Source organism: Nyctereutes procyonoides, unplaced genomic scaffold (assembly GCF_905146905.1).
Source record: "Nyctereutes procyonoides isolate TBG_1078 unplaced genomic scaffold, NYPRO_anot_genome, whole genome shotgun sequence".
Taxonomy (NCBI): Eukaryota; Metazoa; Chordata; class Mammalia; order Carnivora; family Canidae; genus Nyctereutes; species Nyctereutes procyonoides.
In genome coordinates this window covers 16,351,730-16,371,852 of record NW_026575040.1, presented here as the reverse complement: position 1 = coordinate 16,371,852, position 20,123 = coordinate 16,351,730, and the positions used below count along the sequence as shown (strand labels likewise).

At 40.1% G+C, this 20,123-nt stretch overlaps 1 protein-coding gene across 2 annotated transcripts in view; it reads right to left on the bottom strand.

Annotated features, from left to right (window-relative positions):
• The window catches only part of MYO1E (myosin IE), a 201,962-nt gene that overhangs the window by 108,612 nt on the left and 73,227 nt on the right, over window positions 1–20,123 (bottom strand). For both annotated transcript variants that reach the window (XM_055320041.1, XM_055320040.1), the window contains 3 exons: window positions 15,143–15,286; window positions 7,497–7,586; window positions 5,229–5,323 (listed from right to left, as the gene is read on the bottom strand). In XM_055320041.1, coding sequence (XP_055176016.1) covers window positions 5,229–5,323; window positions 7,497–7,586; window positions 15,143–15,220 — 263 coding nt within the window. In that variant the 5' untranslated portion in view covers window positions 15,221–15,286. The remainder of the gene's footprint in view (window positions 1–5,228; window positions 5,324–7,496; window positions 7,587–15,142; window positions 15,287–20,123) is intronic.

The following is a 20,123-nucleotide window of genomic DNA, read 5'->3' as shown; positions in this document are numbered from 1 at the left end:
TTATTTATTTATGATAGTCACACAGAGAGAGAGAGAGAGAGAGAGAGAGAGAGAGAGAGAGGCAGAGACACAGGCAGAGGGAGAAGCAGGCTCCATGCACCGGGAGCCTGACGTGGGATTCGATCCCGGGTCTCCAGGATCGCACCCTGGGCCAAAGGCAGGTGCCAAACCGCTGTGCCACCCAGGGATCCCCCTCCCACACCTTCTTTTGTCTGGTTCTCATGTGTAGCCTTTTGCTACAGTAAAACTGTAATTGCAAGTGCAGCACCTTTATAAGTTCTGTGAGCCATTCTTGTAAATTACTGAACCCAAGGGGGTAGTGGGAACTACTGAACTTGTATCTAGCTGGTCAGAAGTGAGGGTTTGGCCTGGGAACCCCCAAACTTGCAGCTGGTGTCTGAAGTGCAAGCAGCCTTGTGCAGAGACTGTACCTTAACCTGAGAAGCTTGGCCTAACTCCAGGTGGTTAGTGTCAGGAGCCAAAGTAGCTCCTTGTTCCTCTATCTCCTGAATTATATAGGACAGCCACCACCACAGAAATCTGGGTGCCTGGGTGGTTGAGCATCTGCCTTTGGCTCAGGTCATGATCCCGGGGTCCTGGGATCGAGTCCCATATCAGGCTCCCTGCATGGAGCCTGCTTCTCCCTCTGCCTATGTCTCTGCCTCTGTCTCTCATGAATAAATAAATAAAACATAAAACAATAAATAAATCATTAAAACTGCCACCTGAATAGCTGAAAAGGGATTCTAGAAAAGGCACATTTCCTACTTCAGTGTCCATGAACCTGCAATGATAGTAAGGGTGGGAGAGATGTGGGCCGAGTTACCAAAGCAGATTCCAGACTTGTGGAGCTCAGGCAAGTATCATCATCACTCAAGTATCCCTTCCGACGGGGCTTAGTCTATGTCTAATTAATTTTTTTAAGAATTTATTTATTTGTTTGACAGAGAGAGAGAGAGAGAATGAGCTGGGGCAACAGCAGAGGGAGAGGGAGAAGCAGGCTGCCCACTGAGCAGAGAGCCTAATAAGGGGCTGGATCCCAGGACCCTGGGACCATGACCCGAGCTGAAGGCAGATGCTTAACCAATCGAGCCACCTAGGTGCCCCCTAATTAAGTATTTAGATCTAACTTTCAATTTACAGAAAATCCAGTTGAAGGAATTAGTGTAATCAGGCCATCAGAGAGCAATTAGACAAATCTAGAAGGTGTTTATAGGGAAACAGGGTTGCTCTCTTCACCAAATCAACATCATGAAAAAACAATAGTGAGAATAGGGTAACTATGGTAGGAAAAAGAAAAAGAAAAGAAAAATTCATGACCATGTGCAACCAGCGTTCCTCGATTTACATAAACCTGCAGGTAAGGACATGTTTGTAACAACTAGAGAAATTTGAACATGGACTGCTTATTTTTAGACGATATTAAATTATTACTAACTATTTAGTTGAGATAATGATTCTGGTGTTAAGAAAGCAAATGTTTTTTTTTTTTGTGTGTGTGTGTGTGTTTTTTTTTAAGATTTTATTTCTTTATTTTAGAGAGAAAAAGAGGGAAAGCAGGGGAGGGGCAGAGGGAAGGAGAATCTGAAGTGGACGCCAAACTCAGTGTGGGGCTTGATCCCCAATTGTAAGATTAGGACTTGAGCTGAAACCAAGAGTTGGATGTTAAACTAACTGAGCCACCCAGGTGCCCCAGAAAGAAAATGTTTTTATTTTCCAGAGAAATATATGGAAATATTTAGAGGCAAAATGTCACAAAGTCTATATTTACCTTGAAAGGTTTCAGTGTTCTTGCTTTATAGTTTTGACCTTGGAATCATGTAGATGTTTTATACATTTATAAAACAAAATTAAAATTAAAAATTTTAAACCCCTAAAATCCAAAATAAAATAAATGAATCTGTTAGGTTAGGTTGGCACAAATGACACAGAAAAAGATTATTTTAAGTGGATTTTTAAAACCCAATATTTTGGGATGCCTGAGTGGCTCAAGGGTCGAGCGTCTGCCTGTGGCTCAGGGTGTGATCCCGGGGTCCTGGAATCCAGTCCCGCATCGGGCTCCCCATGGGGAGCCTGCTTCTCCCTCTACCTGTGTCTCTGCCTCTCTCTGTGTCTTTCATGAATAAATAAATAAATAAATCTCTTTTTTTAATTTTTTTTCTTAATTTTTATTTATTTATGATAGTCACAGAGAGAGAAAGAGAGAGAGGCAGAGACACAGGCAGAGGGAGAAGCAGGCTCCATGCACCGGGAGCCCGATGTGGGATTTGATCCCGGGTCTCTAGGATCGCGCCCTGGGCCAAAGGCAGGCGCCAAACCGCTGCGCCACCCAGGGATCCCAAATAAATAAATCTTAAAAAATAAACAAATAAAACCTGAAAAACCTGATATTTTGACTGTACGTGCTAAGACCTAAGGGCAAAAAAGAACAACAAATTTTAAAGTGAGCTCAGTATTGCTATTAATAATATTGGTAGTTACTTTAAAGCATTAACAAGACTATTTGCTTTATCCATTGTATAAATTTATTTATTTATGTTTATACTTTTTATACACAGAGTACAAAGCAAATAATTGTGATAACGTCATCAGGAACCAAGATATTCAGCATTAGAAAAATAGGTACAGGAGTACCTGGGTAGTTCAGTTGGTTGTCTGACTCTTGGTTTTGGCTCAGGGCATGATCTAATATGGTTCCAGCCAGGTCATGATCTAATATGGATCCAGCCCAGGGTAGGCCTCTTGCTCAGTAAGGAATCTACTTTCTGCTTAAAGACTCTTTCCTGGGATGCCTGGGTGCTCAGCGGTTGGAGCATCTGCCTTTGACTCAGAGGGTGATCCCAGGTCTGGGGATCGAGTCCCACATCAGGCTCCCTGCATGGAGCCTGCTTCTCCCTCTGCCTGTGTCTCTGCCTCTTTCTTTCTGTGTCTTTTATGAATAAATAAATAAAATCTTAAAAAGAAAAAAAAAAGATCCCTCTGCCCCTCGCCCCATTCACACCTGTGCTATCTCTCTAAAAAAATGGATAGATCTTAAAAAAAGGAAAAACAAGAAAAATGGGGTGCAAACAAAAATCAAAAAAGTAAAAACCCTATAATCTTAAAAATGAACTGGAAATTATTGGCATGGACTCATGTTTCATTGTTTTTCTAAAAGGAAGTTCACTTTCTTTGCCTTTTAGCACTCTTAGTGACTAGATTGGTGGTCTCTAAGTGCCATTTCCCAGTAAAACGAACCAGGACTTTTTGGTGAAATGGCTGACTCCAGGGCTCAGCAGAAAATGTATAATAGAGCCTGACATTTTTTTTTTTTTAAGATTTTATTTTTAAGTAATCCCTACATCCAGTGTGACGCTTGAACTCAAAACCCTGAGATCAGGAGTCACATGCTCCATGAGCCAGCCAGCCAGGCACCCTCAGAGCCTGACATTTTAAATAAGGAAACTACCAAAAACTACTAGGGTCACATCAAAGGGGCATAGGAGCTAATACAAGTGCTCTCAATGTCCATAGACAAGACCATTTGAGCCCCAAAGAAAAATTGTAAGTAAACAAGATATTTTAAACCTATTAGGGTGGAACGGTATCGAAAATAACATTTTACCTCAGGAGGCTGCTACGGCATCAACTCATTGCTTCAAAAATTGGTAAATAAAGATAACAAATTAAGCTATGTATCTAATTTTCCCATATAAACTGTATTTTAGGATAACCAAATAAAATAATTTTGAGTAATAAATGTAGAAGGAATAAGAGAATTAGAAAATAACTATTTTTTAACCACTAATTAAACCATGATGTGAAATGAGAATTTATAATGGATGGACCCACTGGCAATCTGAACATCACACAAAGAGAGACCAACAGGCATTAAGTGCACAGCATCATGGATGAGACATTTTTGTCAAAATAATCAATCTGAACCTGATAAAAATTTTAGAGCCAATAACTACAATTTTACAGGAAATATAGGCAACAGTGCAGTGTTATGGTGTACAACCAGCTAATCTCAAACTGCAGAAAATACTGCAGGACAAACTAACTTCTCCTCTAATAAGTAAGTGCCAAGAAAACAAAGAGAATCAGAGATAATTGTTAATGATTAGGAGACTTGAGACACAGACAAACAAGTGCCATGTGTGAGCCTTATTTGGAACCTGAGTAAAAACAAACCAATTTCAAAAAAGGATGAATATGACAGATATGGAATTGGAATACTGGTACTACTAGATAATGTTAAAAGAATGATTCATCATTCAGGTATTGTAAGAAATTACCATTGAAAGGTACATCCTAATTCTGTGACTAGTGAGATGATTCGAGACCTAGGATTTGTTTTAAATAATCAAATAGGGGCAGGGTGGAAGGACCAGGTACAGAGGATTGGCCATATAGTAATATTTGGACAAGCTGAGTGACAGACCCACAGGAGCTTATATTATAAGACTCTTTCTCATTTTGCCTGTTTGTAAATATCCTGAACTTAAAAATTTTCAAAAGTGCTTCCATTAAAAAAAAAAGGAAGAAAAAGATGAATGCAAATATGATAGAACATTAACAACTGTCAAATTCAAAGTCATGGAGATATGGATCCTTATACTTTCTGTATGTTTGAAATGTTCACAATAGTAAACAAAATTGTAAAAGTGCTTAAACCCAGCAAAGACTCAAGAGTTGGCTCAGGTTAAAAGGATTTTGAGATGTAGCCACAGACACCTAAAGCTGGTGTTTGCCAGTGATGCCCTTAGGAGATTAAAAGCAAATGACAAAGTATACTAAAAAAGTTCAAACATGAAGTACTAAATTATTAGGGAAAGGAAAAAGAGGAACCCAGGGGAAAGGACTCCAGCTGACACAATAGTGAAGCATACTTACTCTACTTATGACATAAAAGATCTTCAATTCAATGAAGCCATGATACAGTCAAAATGAGAGGGGAGATGTTTTATATTAGTTCAGAGCCCATCAGAGAGAGGTCAGGTTAGAGCCCTCGAGCCTTAATGCTTTAAGCAACAGAAGTATAAACCACAAACCCATAGAAGCACAAAGCTTTTATGATTCAGAATTATAAAATAAACTAGGACAAGGCAGACGGCTTGCTTGTTACTCAGGTACGTTAACCAGCCTCTGACACCAGCAGCTACAGAAAAAGCACTGTTCCTGGACCATGAATGCTAACTCCGGCCTGGTCTCACCCCCTCTCTTCCCAATAAGGCTCTTTCCCATACCTGATGATGACACACTGGTTCTCTCTGTCAATGATCATGTTTCTGTACATATTATCTGCAAGAGCATAGATATGTGGTGGGTTTTCATACTGTGCCTAGAGAAGCAAAAAAAACAAAACAAAACAAAACAAAACAAAAGTAAAACCATGGTCAGATAGAGCAACACATCACATTTCTTTTGTTGGTCTTAGAAATGAATCGGCCACTGTGCTGTTCCCATCTTAAGCGTTGTGTAACACAAGAATTCATAAGCTTGTCTAGGTCATCAGGACTAACAAAATGAAGATGGGATTGGGAAGGACTCCTCTGTAGGCAAGTGTGTGTGATTCAGCCTTCAGACGTGAACCATGTCTTCAGATACTCCAGCACCACACCCTTCCACCCAACACGCCTCTGCACATGACATTCCATTTCTAAACGTTTCTGAAGACATCTGGGCAACAGGTCTTAAAGAGAGGCCTACTAAAAACCTAGATCTGACTTTTACTAGACTTCTAAATTCCCACATAATGCGTTTCTAAGAGGTAAGTTGGACATGTTGGAACCCCAGAGGAAATGAAGTGAAACTGTCTACAAATGAGGAGAAAAAACTTAAAAATATTCCCTAAGAAGAGGGCAAGAGGTGTAGTTCTTTAAAGGGATAAACTGGTTTGACCAGTTTGTTTCATCTTCATAGGTGGGGGTGGAGGGGGGCGGTGTGGAAATCCTACCACGCCAAGCTATTCTCCTGGTGCTTTAGTCTCATGAGCTATCTTAGCTATGTCTGGTCTGAATACAGATTCGCCAATAAAATCGTCGTGTCAGGACGACTTCGGCCCTACTTTTCTCAATTTCTTGAAGTTTAATAGCACTACCTCAAAAATTACCAAAAATTAAGAAGACTTCGTGTGGTATAAAGCTGAAGAACAAATGTGCCTTACACTTAAGACTACCTAACATTAAAGAGTGAAGAACATGGTGGATCCAGTGAGAAGCCATTTAGATTGTCTGATCCTTCCCTGGTCCCATCTCTAAAGTTGGGATAATATTGTGCCACACTCAATCAACTGGAGTACTTAACTTCTCTGAGCCTTATTTTTCTTATCTGTGAAATGGGGCTGGACACAGTCAGCAACCAGGGACGTTTTATTTTTGCTGTAGCATAACACAGGACCTAGCACTCAGTAAATATCTATATTTTACAACACTCTTCCACTAGCAGTTAAGAATAAATCTGTTTCTTAAAACTCGAGGCCATTTCTTTAAAGAGAACTTTTTAAGAGATAAATGGTCTAAAAGGGACCCGAGTGACAATTTTCAGAGAACTGGAGAGAAACAATATGAATGCATAGCACTTCCAGCACCCTGCCTTGGCCTTGGCTGTCATTGAGGATGTGGAACCAGCTCCGTGCCTGCTGCCCCGGGGCCCCACTGCTCAGGGCACCAGGGCAGGGCCTCGCCTCTGCTGACAGTGTTTCCCTTGTGCTGGGCTCCCATAAAGGCAGCATTATCAAAGGTCTTTCGCGTGGCAGCCTCCTTAGGCTCCAGCTACCAGCACCATTCATCTGGCAACAATGGGGTGGGCTCTTGCTCTGGGTAAATTGCCTTCCACTTCAACTGATGAATTTGTGTGGGCTCCCTTTTGTTTGTTTTCCAGGGGTCAGGATTAATGAACGCTCTCGTGCTTCTGCTGCAGAGGAAGGAAGGGAAAAGATGCAGAGGAGCGGAGTCCTGGCGAAGTGCTGAACCATGTAATGAAATATATTCATTAGATTTACAGTTTCTATTTTTATCGTACAACTAAAGTGGCTACAGAACTGGATCTGAATAGGGACCAGAGTTACATTAATAAAGAAGTAATGAAAAGATTCATTTTTCATGTTCCATTCATAGCCACTAAGGTTCTGATTTGGAGGGAATGGTTCTCATTGCCCTATTTATTTTTTACCCATTACTGATTTTTCAGTCTTTAGAATTCTGTGGCTTGCGGGGAAGGAGGAATCGCTCCCGGCCACCAAGCTGTAGGTCCTACATCCTAATTTTGTATATAATATTTTGTATATATAGTACATATACTAATTTTGCATATAATGTTCTGTCCTATGCTTTTCTGAGCTGCATTCTAAAAAGCAGCACATCATTAAAAATCAAACAATGTCACCTACTTGAGCTTCCCCAATAAATAATTCACAACAAGAAAATGCAAATGTATTGCCAACTTAAAGAAAAATTACCCATGCATCATAAAAGCCCCAAACACTACAGTAATTTATGTGGCATATAACTTACCGCTCCTTGGTACATTTCAATTTCCTTTTCCCCAAAATATGGCATCTGCTTGAAAGGGTTGACTGAGATTAATACGGATCCTATATATGTCTGAATTTATATCCAGTTAAGGTCCAGCATTAATCTTCATAGCTACACATTTTTCAAATTAAGTAACCAGATGTTATCAAGAATTCATAATGACTGTTCAAACAAAAACTCAGATACTTGTGTTCTAAAAGATTATAAATAAAGACAAAAGCAATTACCAACTAGCTCAGGTTTTGTTCCTCTCCAGGAAGAGTAATGAGCTTAATTACCAAGGTGCTACAAAAAGAAATCATTATTTTAAGTGATTTGAAGCACACCCTTTTAACTGACACGTATGGCTAGGAAAAAGCAAAACAACCCAAAATAGAAATGACCTAGGACTGAAAAGAGCAGTTATCATTCCTTTTCTCAAATAATATTTTTTCCTGGAAACTTGCATATCTCTTAGGTATACTAAAAATGTATTCACTTACTCATTGAACAAATAGAGGGATACAAGATGAACTAAACAGTCCTACTCCTTAGAAGCTATGAGGAACTGAGTTATATCTGTAAGACATTATTTGGAGCAGAAAATCACAAACCCACACAGATCAGATTTAGGGAAAGAAGGTATTATTTCTGCATGGGGAATCCAGGAAGGCCTTCCAAAAGAGAAAGCATTCACACTGAGTCTTAACTGTTTTATACAACACATTTTAACGTGCCCCAATAAGTAAAGTATTATTATAACATAAAAAGTATTTCCATTTATTCAGTAATCAACTAGTTTGAATTGGGTGTCCACAACATGCCAGGCACTGTCCTGGATACTGGGAATACAGCTGTGAACAAATTAGAATCGTTAAGCTCCCTCTTCTCATAGAAGAAAACAATTACTTAAAAAAGAGGGGGGGGCACCTGGGTGGCTCAGTCGGTTAAACAACTGCCTTCCGCTCAGGTCATGATTGAGCCCCACGTCGAGCTCCCTGCTCAGCGGGGAGTCTGTTTCCCCCCTCTCTCTCTCCTTCTGTACTCCCTCTCACTCTCTCAAATAAATAAATAAATAATCTTTTAAAAAAAATAGAGAACAAACACAACAAAATTCACATACTCAAAATTGTTTCTTTTAATCAATGATTTCAAAATGTTTGGATAATTAGAAGTTAAAGACATAAAGCTGTGATATTTCCTCTCCTGAGGGGATATTTATATATTTATATAAAGGACCTGGGTGTCAAATAGAGCAGCAAAGGGAATTCAGTCAGATTGCCTAGCTGCCCAAAGCCCACTTTGACTCTGACCTTGGGCAAGTCACATCTCTAAGCTGTGGCTAATGGATGATGGGGTCCAATAGCACTTACTTGATAGGCTTATCATGAGAATGTAATCAACAGTACAGAAGGCTCAGCAGTTTCCTTAATTCATGTACTTCGAGATGCTTGTCTTGTCACGTGTTAACATCTTTGAGACATGGCTTTGGTACTATTATTGAACACAGATGAGCAAAATATGGGATAGACCAGTTAATATTTGAAAACTAATATGTAGACAAGGTGAAAACATGGAATGATTCGGTTGCAATTTTGCTTCCCTTTTCACTGACTAGAATGATCATCAGACTTGAAAGGGCTGAACATGGGATCCCTGGGTGGCGCAGCGGTTTAGCGCCTGCCTTTGGCCCAGGGCGCGATCCTGGAGACCCGGGATCGAATCCCACGTCGGGCTCCCGGTGCATGGAGCCTGCTTCTCCCTCTGCCTGTGTCTCTGCCTCTCTCTCTCTCACTGTGTGCCTATCATAAATAAATAAAAATTAAAAAAAAAAAAGAAAGGGCTGAACATGAAAGAGCAGGAGAGGAGAAACGGGCCATTGTAAGAGCATACCCGGATGCACCCAGTGCTAACCTGGGGGCAGTTCACGGCAGAAATAGCAAATGCATGTGACCTGTAGAATCCTAACTGGAAATCACCGAAGAATCAGAAGAATGGCCAAGTCTAAGTGCCATAGTCAGGTGAGGCCAACGACAGATTAGTAGTGGTCTAGTTTCTTGAGGCAAAATTTAGAATAGGTAAATTTATCATTAAAATTATGAAGCAGGGGCATCTGGGTGGCTCAGTCGGTTAAGCGTCTGCCTTTGGCCCAGGATCCTGGGATCAAGCCCACATTGGGCTCCCTGCTCAGTAGGGGAGTCTGCTTCTTCCTCTACTGTTCCCCCTGCTTGTGCTCTCTGGCATACTCTCTCTATGTTAAATAAATAAATAAAATCTTTTAAAAAAGAAATTAAAATTATTAAGCAGATAAGAAATGTTTTAGCCAAGACTCCGGAAGTGTTGGTAATATGAACACTGGTCGAATACACACACACACAGGGTACAAATTAAGCTCCTAATGATAACCCTATTACCCTTTTACTCTTTTTTTACTATGAGGAAACTAAGGCAGAGAGGAATTTTAAAACTTGCTTGAAAAAAAAAATTGAAAAGAAAACAAAACTTGCTCAAAATAAAAAAAAAAAAAAAAAAAAAACCTGCTCAAAATCACAAGCTAGTAAGTGGCAGACCTATGATTCAAACCCGGGCAGTCTGGTTCTAGAGTCTACACCTTTTTTTTTTTTTTTAAGATTTTATTTATTTATTTGACAGAGCACAAGCAGACCAGAGGGCAGGAGAGGGAGAAGCAGGCTCCCCTGCTGAGGTCTCCATGTACCTCGGGATTAAAATAAACCTGGCCAAGTATGATCTGTCCATGGAGGAGGGTGTGCCTCCCCCTAGCTGTAAAGGGAATGCAGTGAATGCCACCTCTCTTAGACAAAGCAGCACTGCACTCAAAGAAGAGCTGCCAGAGGACATGAGCCAAAGCTATCAGCTCCCCACCAACCCCTTCTTACCCACCAAGTCCTTGGCAATTGGACAAACATGGACTAGACTGCATGAGAGCTCTTATAGGAAGCAGTATTTTAACTATTAATAATCCGCTATATAAAAAAAATCTTAGAAAGTCTGGATTTTCACTAAGTCATCCACATAAATTCTAAAGGATTTAAGGGCCTGATAAGACAGAGGGGGAAAAAATCTCTTTCAGATTATTCCAAGCCAATCTTGAATCAATGACTCATAGAAGAGGGAAAACTATTAACTATTCCCTCAATCTCCCAGTAGGGTTCTCGAAGTCAATTATTATTTGGGAGGATTTCTGAAAAATAAAGTTTGGTTTGAGATGAATAATGCAGCTCTTGTCCATGCTAAATCACTACGCTTACTTAAATCAGAAGAACTGAGAGAAGACAATTAATTTAGAATTTGAAGAAAACAAACATATTTTAGTTATTTCAGGTGTGAATTTGGCCTAATCGTTTCTCTAACAGTCTGCCCTGTTTTTCACCAGGCTATGTCTGCAGAGACCTCAGCTACTTTTTTCAAAGCACAGGTCTCCTACTGGGTTGGGTTATTTCCCAGATAACTCACTCCCACTCCCTACTACATAATTCAAGTGTGCCTTTGGAAAAAGCTGCTTGGGCAGGGTCGGAAGGTAAACTGTCTCTACCCACGTAATCTTTGGCTGTGAAGGTGTGGCCCAAGGTTAATTTTCAAAATATATGGAGATATGAGACTATGATATTATACACATGCATACCAACCAGACAAAAACAAATACATGTCATCTTGTCTAATAGAATATATGGAGGAGGAAATGGAGGAGAAGACCCAACAGATCTTTGATTGTTTCTTGTACGCTTGTGGTGGATCTATGAGTTTTCATTGTTCTGCAGCAGGGATGACAAAAAGAGAAACATGCCCTGAATTTTTCATAAAGCTCAATGTATTCAATACAAAGGACTGTCCTTTATTCTTAGATTATCTCCTTTCTACTTCTGGGGTATTAAATTTTTCTTCCTTTTATGAAATGTGATGGTAATACAACTTCTATAAGTTTGTTTTTAATGGTCTTACAAGCAAAGTTTGGTTTGACTTAAAATTTTTTTTAATAATCAGTGAATTCCCCAAAACCACCTACACTGATCTAGTTGACTTCCCTGGATTTATCAGTTAGGAGGGGCGGGAAGGTGAGGTGACTTGCCTGAAGTCACATATGGGGAAACTTGTCAAGCTGGAACTTGAGCCCCTGACTCCAGCCACCAGACCAACACCCATGTCACTGCAGCAAGCTGCCCCCTCCACTTGTACTGACTGCCAGGGGCCAAACCTCACTCAAAAGAGCTGCACTGCCTTGGGCCCTGGTTGGTCGGGCACAAGAGTCTCAACTAATTCAAGGGCTGAAAATGCCAAACACACTTGAGTGTGGTCTTTGAGTAAAAACAAGTTGGAGTGCTTTGCACAGGAACTATTTTCGTCATCGAAGTGGCTATAAATGATGTCTTGCCACGCACAAGAGTGAATACTGCAATGTTTTCCCCATGTATTTTAGAATGTAATTTTAAGAAGTGTGGCAACATTCAAGAAAAAAACGGATGGTAAATTAAACCTTCCTTGTCTTAGGATAAATAGCTGAAAATTACAGGGTTTTATTGGTAAACAGTGTTAGCATTTTCTAAGAGGATTTTTTTTCCTAATGTAGAACAAAGAAATGTGCATGCAGCCTGAATGCATTAACAATTGATTGTTCCAAATGCTGACCTTCAATGTGAAACTGTGGTGGTATGAGATGTAGAAGAGGTGCAGTAAGCAATGTTATAACTTAATATGAAATTGAATCTCTTCTTGCCTTAACTATTAAGCTTAGGAGTGAAAGGGGGAAAATCCTCTTCTTTAAAATAATGTTATTCTATGGTAATAATATTCCCATAGCACTGAAGGTTAAAGAGGATTTTATCACTTAAAAGAGGGAAAGATCTGCATTTAGACCCTTGGTATTATTTCATAAACATCCAAAAGAATCATCAAGCTTTCTCAAAGCTGAAAGGTGCTCTGTGCTCTTGATGGAAAGCACACGGATGCGGAGTTTCTCGTGTATTGAGTGGGTAGAGATTTCTAAAACATGAAGCCATTAGTGGTCAACTAACTCATTTCCTCGGTAGAACACACGATTAGTCAGCCATTGATTCAAAGGCATTAATTCAAAGACTCGTAATCAGCCCCCTCTGTGTGAGTCATTTGAAACTTCTGCTGTCTGAATATAAAAAGCAAGTCTTGATAGTCAACAGATTTTCAATGAATGCTTAATACAATGCACCATGCCAAGAATTATGCATGAAACTAAGAAATATATGAGGCAAGATGATGCCATTTTTGTTAAAATTAACAAAAAAGCACACATACACACATATGCATATATGTATGTGTTTAAATTGAAAAACATACACCAAGAGGTTATGGTGGGATCTTAAACGATGTTAGTGTTCTCCTTCCTTGACTTTGTTTTATAAATCATGTTAAATGAACACGTTTGCTTTTTAAGAAGATATATGAAAGAATGTCCCTAGTTTTAGGGGTAAATCCTCTTTATGGGGAGAAGTGAGTCTGCCCAGCTGGACAATGGACTGGCTGATGATAACCACTAACATGTTTTTTTCAAAACCCATGTTTCTATGTAAATAACATAATAAGTTGAACCCATGTTCTAAGAACATTCCAATAAATTTGTTCAACTATATTCAGTGGAAATTCACCTTTTATGGGCTTGTCAATAAACCAATTCTCCAATTAAAACAGTTTCTATGGTAAAATGTATTTGAATTTTCAATAAGCAACTTTAAAATTGAATTTTTGGAACGTAACTCAGAAATGTGGAAGGAACTTATACACTTGCCTTAGTATATGCTAATAATAAGCAATATTTACTGTTACTTACTGCATTCATTATTTCATTTAACCCTACAATAGCTTCATGTGGGACATTTTATTATCATTCCCATCTTACAGGCAAGGGAATCAAGGCACACAGATCACAAAAGGCATAAAAGCTGCAGGAGGTCACCAAGCCCATGTAGAGTTCAAAGCCAGGTAGTCCAAATCCATTTCCTGCATCCATCCCTTATCACCTGCCAGTTCCCCTGTGCCATGGGGCTTGCACATCAAAGGGATTAAAATGTTTTCATTGTGATAAGCCCAGGTAAAGTGAGTATGTTTTAATTTTTTTGACCAAATAAAATGAAAATTTACCACTGAATACAACTGCTTCCCTACAATTAAATTAAAAGGAAGCTCTGCACAGATAACTAGAAATCAGCAAATGTTTTCTGTAAAGGGCCTGAAGGTAATGATTTTAGGTCCTACGATCCAGTGGCAACTACTCACCTCTGGCTTTATAGCTTGCAAGCAGGCACAGACAATAAGTAAAAGAATGAATATGGCCATATTTCAATAAAACATTTGTTATATAATGGGCAGTGGGCAGATTTCATTTGCAGGTGGTAGGTCACCTCTCAGATCAAGATGCTATTATTAATGTAGCTAACAAATCCAAACATATCTGTTAATAGTTAAAAGGAGGAGTTTAGGCATTGAACTACCCAGAGATTAGGTAAAAATTTCCTCTGGTAAATAAGAAACAGCACAGTACTGGTCAGAACCATCCAAGTGTCTTGGAATAATTTTGTTAATTAGTATTGCTGGATGTGTTGAATATATGTATTAGTATATCCTGTTGTGTTGAACTCCCCACTCACGAATGATGAGAAAGGCAGTCCCTGCAAAAGTATCGTTGCATATGTATGGGCACTTTTAACTAATAGTCAAATGAGTGGCATAAATAATAAAGAACAGAAGCTACAGATGTTAAAACTATATATACCTCTTCAAGCTTTGGGGGTTAAAATCTAAAATGTATGTAACGACAGTTGCAAAGACACCACCTTTAATGGTCCTATGAAATACCTTGCCTTCAGAAGTCAACAAGAGCATCACAGTTAAACCTTCTGGTACTGCAATATAGATTTGCACAGACCTTCGCATTATCTAAAATTCTACAATAATTTCACTAAGAGATCTTTATATAGTTGTACCAAACAAAACTGAATCCTGTAGGAACTTAAGCAAATATCACAGTTCTCTGTTTATAATGAAGTCAACACACATTTGAATCAAATTTCCATTCTGAATTTTTTAAAGCCCCATAAAAAATGGCATCTGGCAAGCTAAAATTGAAACATAAAGAACAACTCAAGAATGTCAGGCATTTTCAGTAGTTGATCTTCACTTCTCATGTTTCCTTTAGTAAACACAGAATGCAGAAAAACTGGCAAAATTGCATATTTTTTGCATGAGGCAATCTTTTTAAAACCTTTTAAGTCTGGACTTAACTGCTTTGTAATTGGGGAGCTCTATCGATAGAATTCTCTGCAGGCCAGGACTTTCCCTAGGAACAGCAGAGGTTTTAGAAACCACGTGTGTGGCTAAAGTACGTCAAAGGTTCAGTGCCATCGATTGAAACAGATGAATATTGGCTGCATCCTGATTTCGTGAAATTCCAGACAAATAATTTAGCATCATCTTTGCCCTTCTCACAACCTCAACTAAGGGACAGAAAAGTACAAAACCATGTTCTGAAATGGTGAAAATGACTTGAGCACATAGTATCAGTTCAGAATTTCAAGTGGATCTTCTCATGCTAGGAATACGCCACGTTACTATGGATATGGTCATCTCAGAATAAGTCCAAAGAAACTAATAAAGGATACAAAAATGTAGTCATCCATGTATCTCTTCTTTAGGTTCTCCACGATGGCGTTCTCTGTGATCTTGGAGAGCAGGACCATGTCATCCACGCCACTGTGTTTAACATTGTGGCTCTGCCAGTGGTACCGGTAGGCACCTTTGCTTCCCTGTGAACATAAAATGCACAATTATTAGGATGGTTTATTTTCTCCTGGTGAAAAAAAAAAGCCACTAAGTTCCCAAATATTCCTTATATCAAATGCTGCAGAATGAGCACAACAAAGACTTTGTTATCAACAGATCTGAATTCAAATTTCAGTTTTGCCATCTACGAACTAAGAAAAGTGGAGAAGAGTCATATAGGTTCACTGTGTCACTTAAGCTGCTCTTTTCTCATTTGTAAAATGGGAGAAATTAAGACCCACTTCATAGAGTTGCTGTAAGGATTAAGGAAAAATACGAAATCCCAAAGAGTATTTCAAGTATAATACAATAAATGATTAATGATATCCAATAATTCCTTCAATCTTATTGTTTTGTAAAATTAACAACAAAACAAGCAATAAAACAGAAACTTTCTAGACTTGTTTTGCAAATTATATGACAAAACTCAGAAGCAGAAGCAGTATGTATCACACAACAGCTAGGTCACCTCATCCTAACTTCTCAAGCCATCTAAATTATTTTCCCTCCATAAATTTATCACTATCAACATAATATTGGCCTTCCAGATTCAAAAGATAAGCTACACTTTGATGGCTGATCACTGCTACATTAATGAGGAAATGGACAAGACAGCCTAAATGTGATTACAGAACATGCTGTGGACAGGAGGACCTCATCCAGTCCCACAGCCTCCTTGGAGAGATGAAGCTGTAGCCCTTTTCTTCTTATTGCATTTACAACCTAACACCAGAGGTGGCCTCTGAACACCCTGTGGCCTGCAGGAATTCCTTTCACTTGGCCTTTCTATAGTGGAATGTCCATATGTTCAGCTATGTGCAAGTCCTGGAGTTAGAGGCAGATGGGAGCACCATGGTGGCTGCACTTGGGGAGCTCATGTCCATTGAAGGACACCTAGATATTGACAGGAGTAATTCATGAATCAGCAACAGTCAAAATGAAAGCTCATATAAAATGGATGTTCCAGCAGTGCAGAAGACTTCTTTGTCTTAGGAAAGACAGAAACAACTTCCTGAAGAAGGTGCCATTTGAGGTGGATCTAAATTATTTTGAATTTGCCAGAAAAGATGAGACAAGGAAGGATAGTCCTTATAGTCTACACTCACTAGGGCAAAAATCTAATATATATGTGATAATGGTAAATGATATATGACAAGTTATTAGAAGATCCTCCCTTGCCTTCACAGCCTACAAGCATCCTACTGGAGATGTCATGTGCTGCACATGTGTGGTGTGCATTGAACTGAGTGACACTTGGCTCCTGCCCCCATCCTAGGAGTTCACTTTCTTTGGGGGATTTAGATGAAGGAGAAAAAAAATTCTGAATAAGGGTAATAAGGGTATCTAGAAAGGCCACGTGCTCAGACATCAAAACTAGGATGAGAAAAGGTCATAAGGAAGTTCTTCGAGATAAAGGGAAGGTGGAAGGAAACAAAATAAATACCATTTAAATTCCACTTTTAGAAATTGTGTAATGTTTTCTCTGTAGGAGATGTGAGTCCTTCATAAGAGCAATTCTAAGAAGCTCTAGGAAAAACAGTTTTTAAAAACCAGCCAGGAAAGAGTTACCATAGGAAAGGCATACCAGTGCCAGGGCTGAAGCTCCAGAAAAGGGCTCTGGAAGGCTTGCCACCCATGCTGCCTTGCAGAGGGCATCTTTATATGATATATTTGGCTTTTGCAGAACCACATGCAGCATCAGTTCTACAAAACTACCCCAGACCTCACCACACCTTCTTCCTCTTGTGGCACAGCAGAAAGAGAGAAAAAGCATCCAGCATGACTCACTGGATCTCAATCAAATGTCCACAGTCTACTTCCAACCAGATAAAGACTCCGGGCAACTCCTCTCCTTCTCTGTCCTCCCTTCTTTCCTTGATTATTTTTCTGGGCCCTCACAGAAATTATTTTGCCTAGAAAATTAGGGCCACAGAGTAACTACCCAGTAGGTATGTTTGTTTGCTTTTAACCCTTATAAATACCCACCTACTTAAAAGGCCAAAAATGTTATTTTCTCTTTGAAAAATGTAAGCACGGTTTAATAAAACTGAAGGGTATTAACAAGCTGTTATTTAACTCCTGCAAAGGACAAGAAATGGAAGGGCTCTGTGTCACAGTGTATGTGTTGGTACTGATCCACAGAAACTGCCTCCTCAAGGTAACCCCAGTTGGTCTTGGTATCCAACCTAACTGTCTTGATTCTGTCTTGCTGCAGAATGATGTATTACTGTCTGTCCCATTTCAGAGGCAGTGTCCTTTTTATGGTAACTATTTCTCATTAAAACAGGGCTTTGTGGAGTTCATTGACTCTCATGGTCTCAAATATCCCTCGATGCCAAAGAGTCCCCCTTGGGGGCCTTCAGACATCTATCTATAAAAGGATGAGGAACCAATAGTGAGACTGAGTAGTTACTATAAGCAAAGCAATCAGCCATTTGATTTGTGGTGGCTTTTATTATTGCAATCAACTCAATGATAGAGGGTTAACATTCCCATGCTACGTGGAAGGAAACAGACTTCCCAACTAGCAAGCAGCAAAAACAAGATGTGAACTCAAGTCTCTATCATGATGAATTCATTCAAACATCATTGTTTCTTCACACTGTCTCCCTGGAGACTTTACTGGGTATTTCCACCTGTTAAGTTTAAGATGGCCACAGAATGATAGACTGTCTCCAAAACCGAATTCATCATGAAAGAGACCTATAATCTTTGTTAATGACCACTTTCTCTTAGCATCAAAGACTAAAACACTGGAGTTATTTTTTATTTGACGCATTTCCTATATCCAGTTGGTCACAAATACCTTTCCCCCTCTTTCACCTCTCTGTCCCTCCTTCTCCCATGTGATGATATATGAGAACTCATTCAACCTTCACAATTATCCCCCATACTGTGTATTATTCACTCTCTTACTAATGAAAAAAACTGTAAATTGTCCAAAGTCTTCTAATTGTAACATCTCTAATGTTCCCCACCTTGCTATTACTTTCTCCTTCCTCTTCCCTCATATCTCTGCCCTTCCTCCCCCCAAAAATCAATTCAGATGAGGTAAAGGGAGAGAGAGCTAGAAAGGGTGGGAACAATCAGAGTCTTTGAGGGAAAACTCACCTGTTTGGATTGCCAAGGACAAGATCAGAGCCCACCCCATGGGTAAATGAAAGCTGGGCCAGGGCTGGGCCAGGGCTGGGCTGGGCAATTCTAGTACAGGGTGAGAACCTGGGCAGGGAAGCTAGGAACCGAACATAGATGCATAAGCTCTCATCGTTGCCCAGACAAGCTTGATAGTTCCCCACAGTGAAACAGAAAACTGTTTTCTGATTTTCTGTAGGGGACAAAAGAGTTGGATCATAGCATGACTTTTCTAGAGGTGTTCCTTGGAACACAGCTGAGGACAGGCAACAAGTGGGGAACCCAGCAGGAAAATGGTTAACATTTTACAATCCTAGACAATGTTTCCGGGAGTAGGGGCCAAATGTGACCTTCAGACCACAAACTACTGTGTTACAATTGCAAGAATATGTGTTGTATTTGTGGGGCAAATAGCCTTGACCTCTTTGCTTCTTGCTCTCACTCCTGACTGGGAGGGTGGGAGGCAGGATTGGCTGCCATGCACGCTGGGAGAAGGAAGGACAGTGACAGGTACTTCCCCATCTGCTTGAGGAGGGCCACTTTCTTCAGTTGGCAAAGGCCTGGCTTACCAGGCTCTCCCCTCAGCAAGAGTCAGCTTCCTTCTCTTCTGTGGGCTTCTTTTTTGGATGGGTAACTCAAACTTTTTGCTTTTTTGCACTAAAAATAGGAATATTTTATTTACTTATTTTATTTTTAAAGATTTTATTTATTTATTCATAGAGACACGGGGGGGGGGGAGCAGGGGCACAGGCAGAAGCAGGCTCCATGCAGGGAGCCCGACGTGGGACTCGATCCAGGGTCCCCAGGATCATACCCCAGGCTGCAGGCAGCGCTAAACTGCTGCGCCACCGGGGCTGCCCAAAAATAGGAATATTTTAAACAAGTAGGGGTACTCAGCAACTATGCATCCAACAGTCCTTAAAGAGCATGGTCCTTGTACCAAGGAAGGAATACAGCTACTGATGTGCCAGCTAAGAAATAAAAATGAAAATAACAATAATGATGATGATAAAAGTTACCCTTAGCCCTGACAATTATTATAAATTATGAGGGAAATATTTCCCATTAAGAAGGATTGAGTGCAGACTTTCTTGGGCCTATATTTGGTTTCTTTCTTTCTTTTTTCCTTTTTAAGATTTTATTTATTTGAGAGAGAGAAAGAGCACGAGTGAGCATGGGGGTAGGGATGAGGATGGGGGGAGAAACTCAAGTATACTCCATACCGGGCACACAACCTGATATGGGGCTCTATCACAGGACCCTAAGATCACACGACCTGTGATGAAAAAGTCGAGTCCGATGCCTAACCGACTGAGCCACCCCATCGCCCCTCCATATGTGGTTTCTAATGATGATTCTGTTTATTAAAAAGCAATGGATTCACACACAAGTTCTAGAAAGTTGAGTATACCCATATCCACATAATGGCCTGGTTTGTTCCTCACACTTAGGAGGTGGCACCAAGACACAGGAGTCCCTCGTGCAGAGGAAGGAGCCCGCCTGCTGATTCTCTGATTTTAAAAGGCAGAGTGTCACTAACTCACATGTGTTTACCAGGGTGGGGACCAGGAAGAGCAAAGGTGAGTCAGCACACAAAGGCAGGGATTGTTCTACCCTGAAACCCTACCTTCCCTCAGCCTTGGGGGGAGCCCCTGCCTGCCACAGCTTCGGTGCTACAGACAGTCTTAC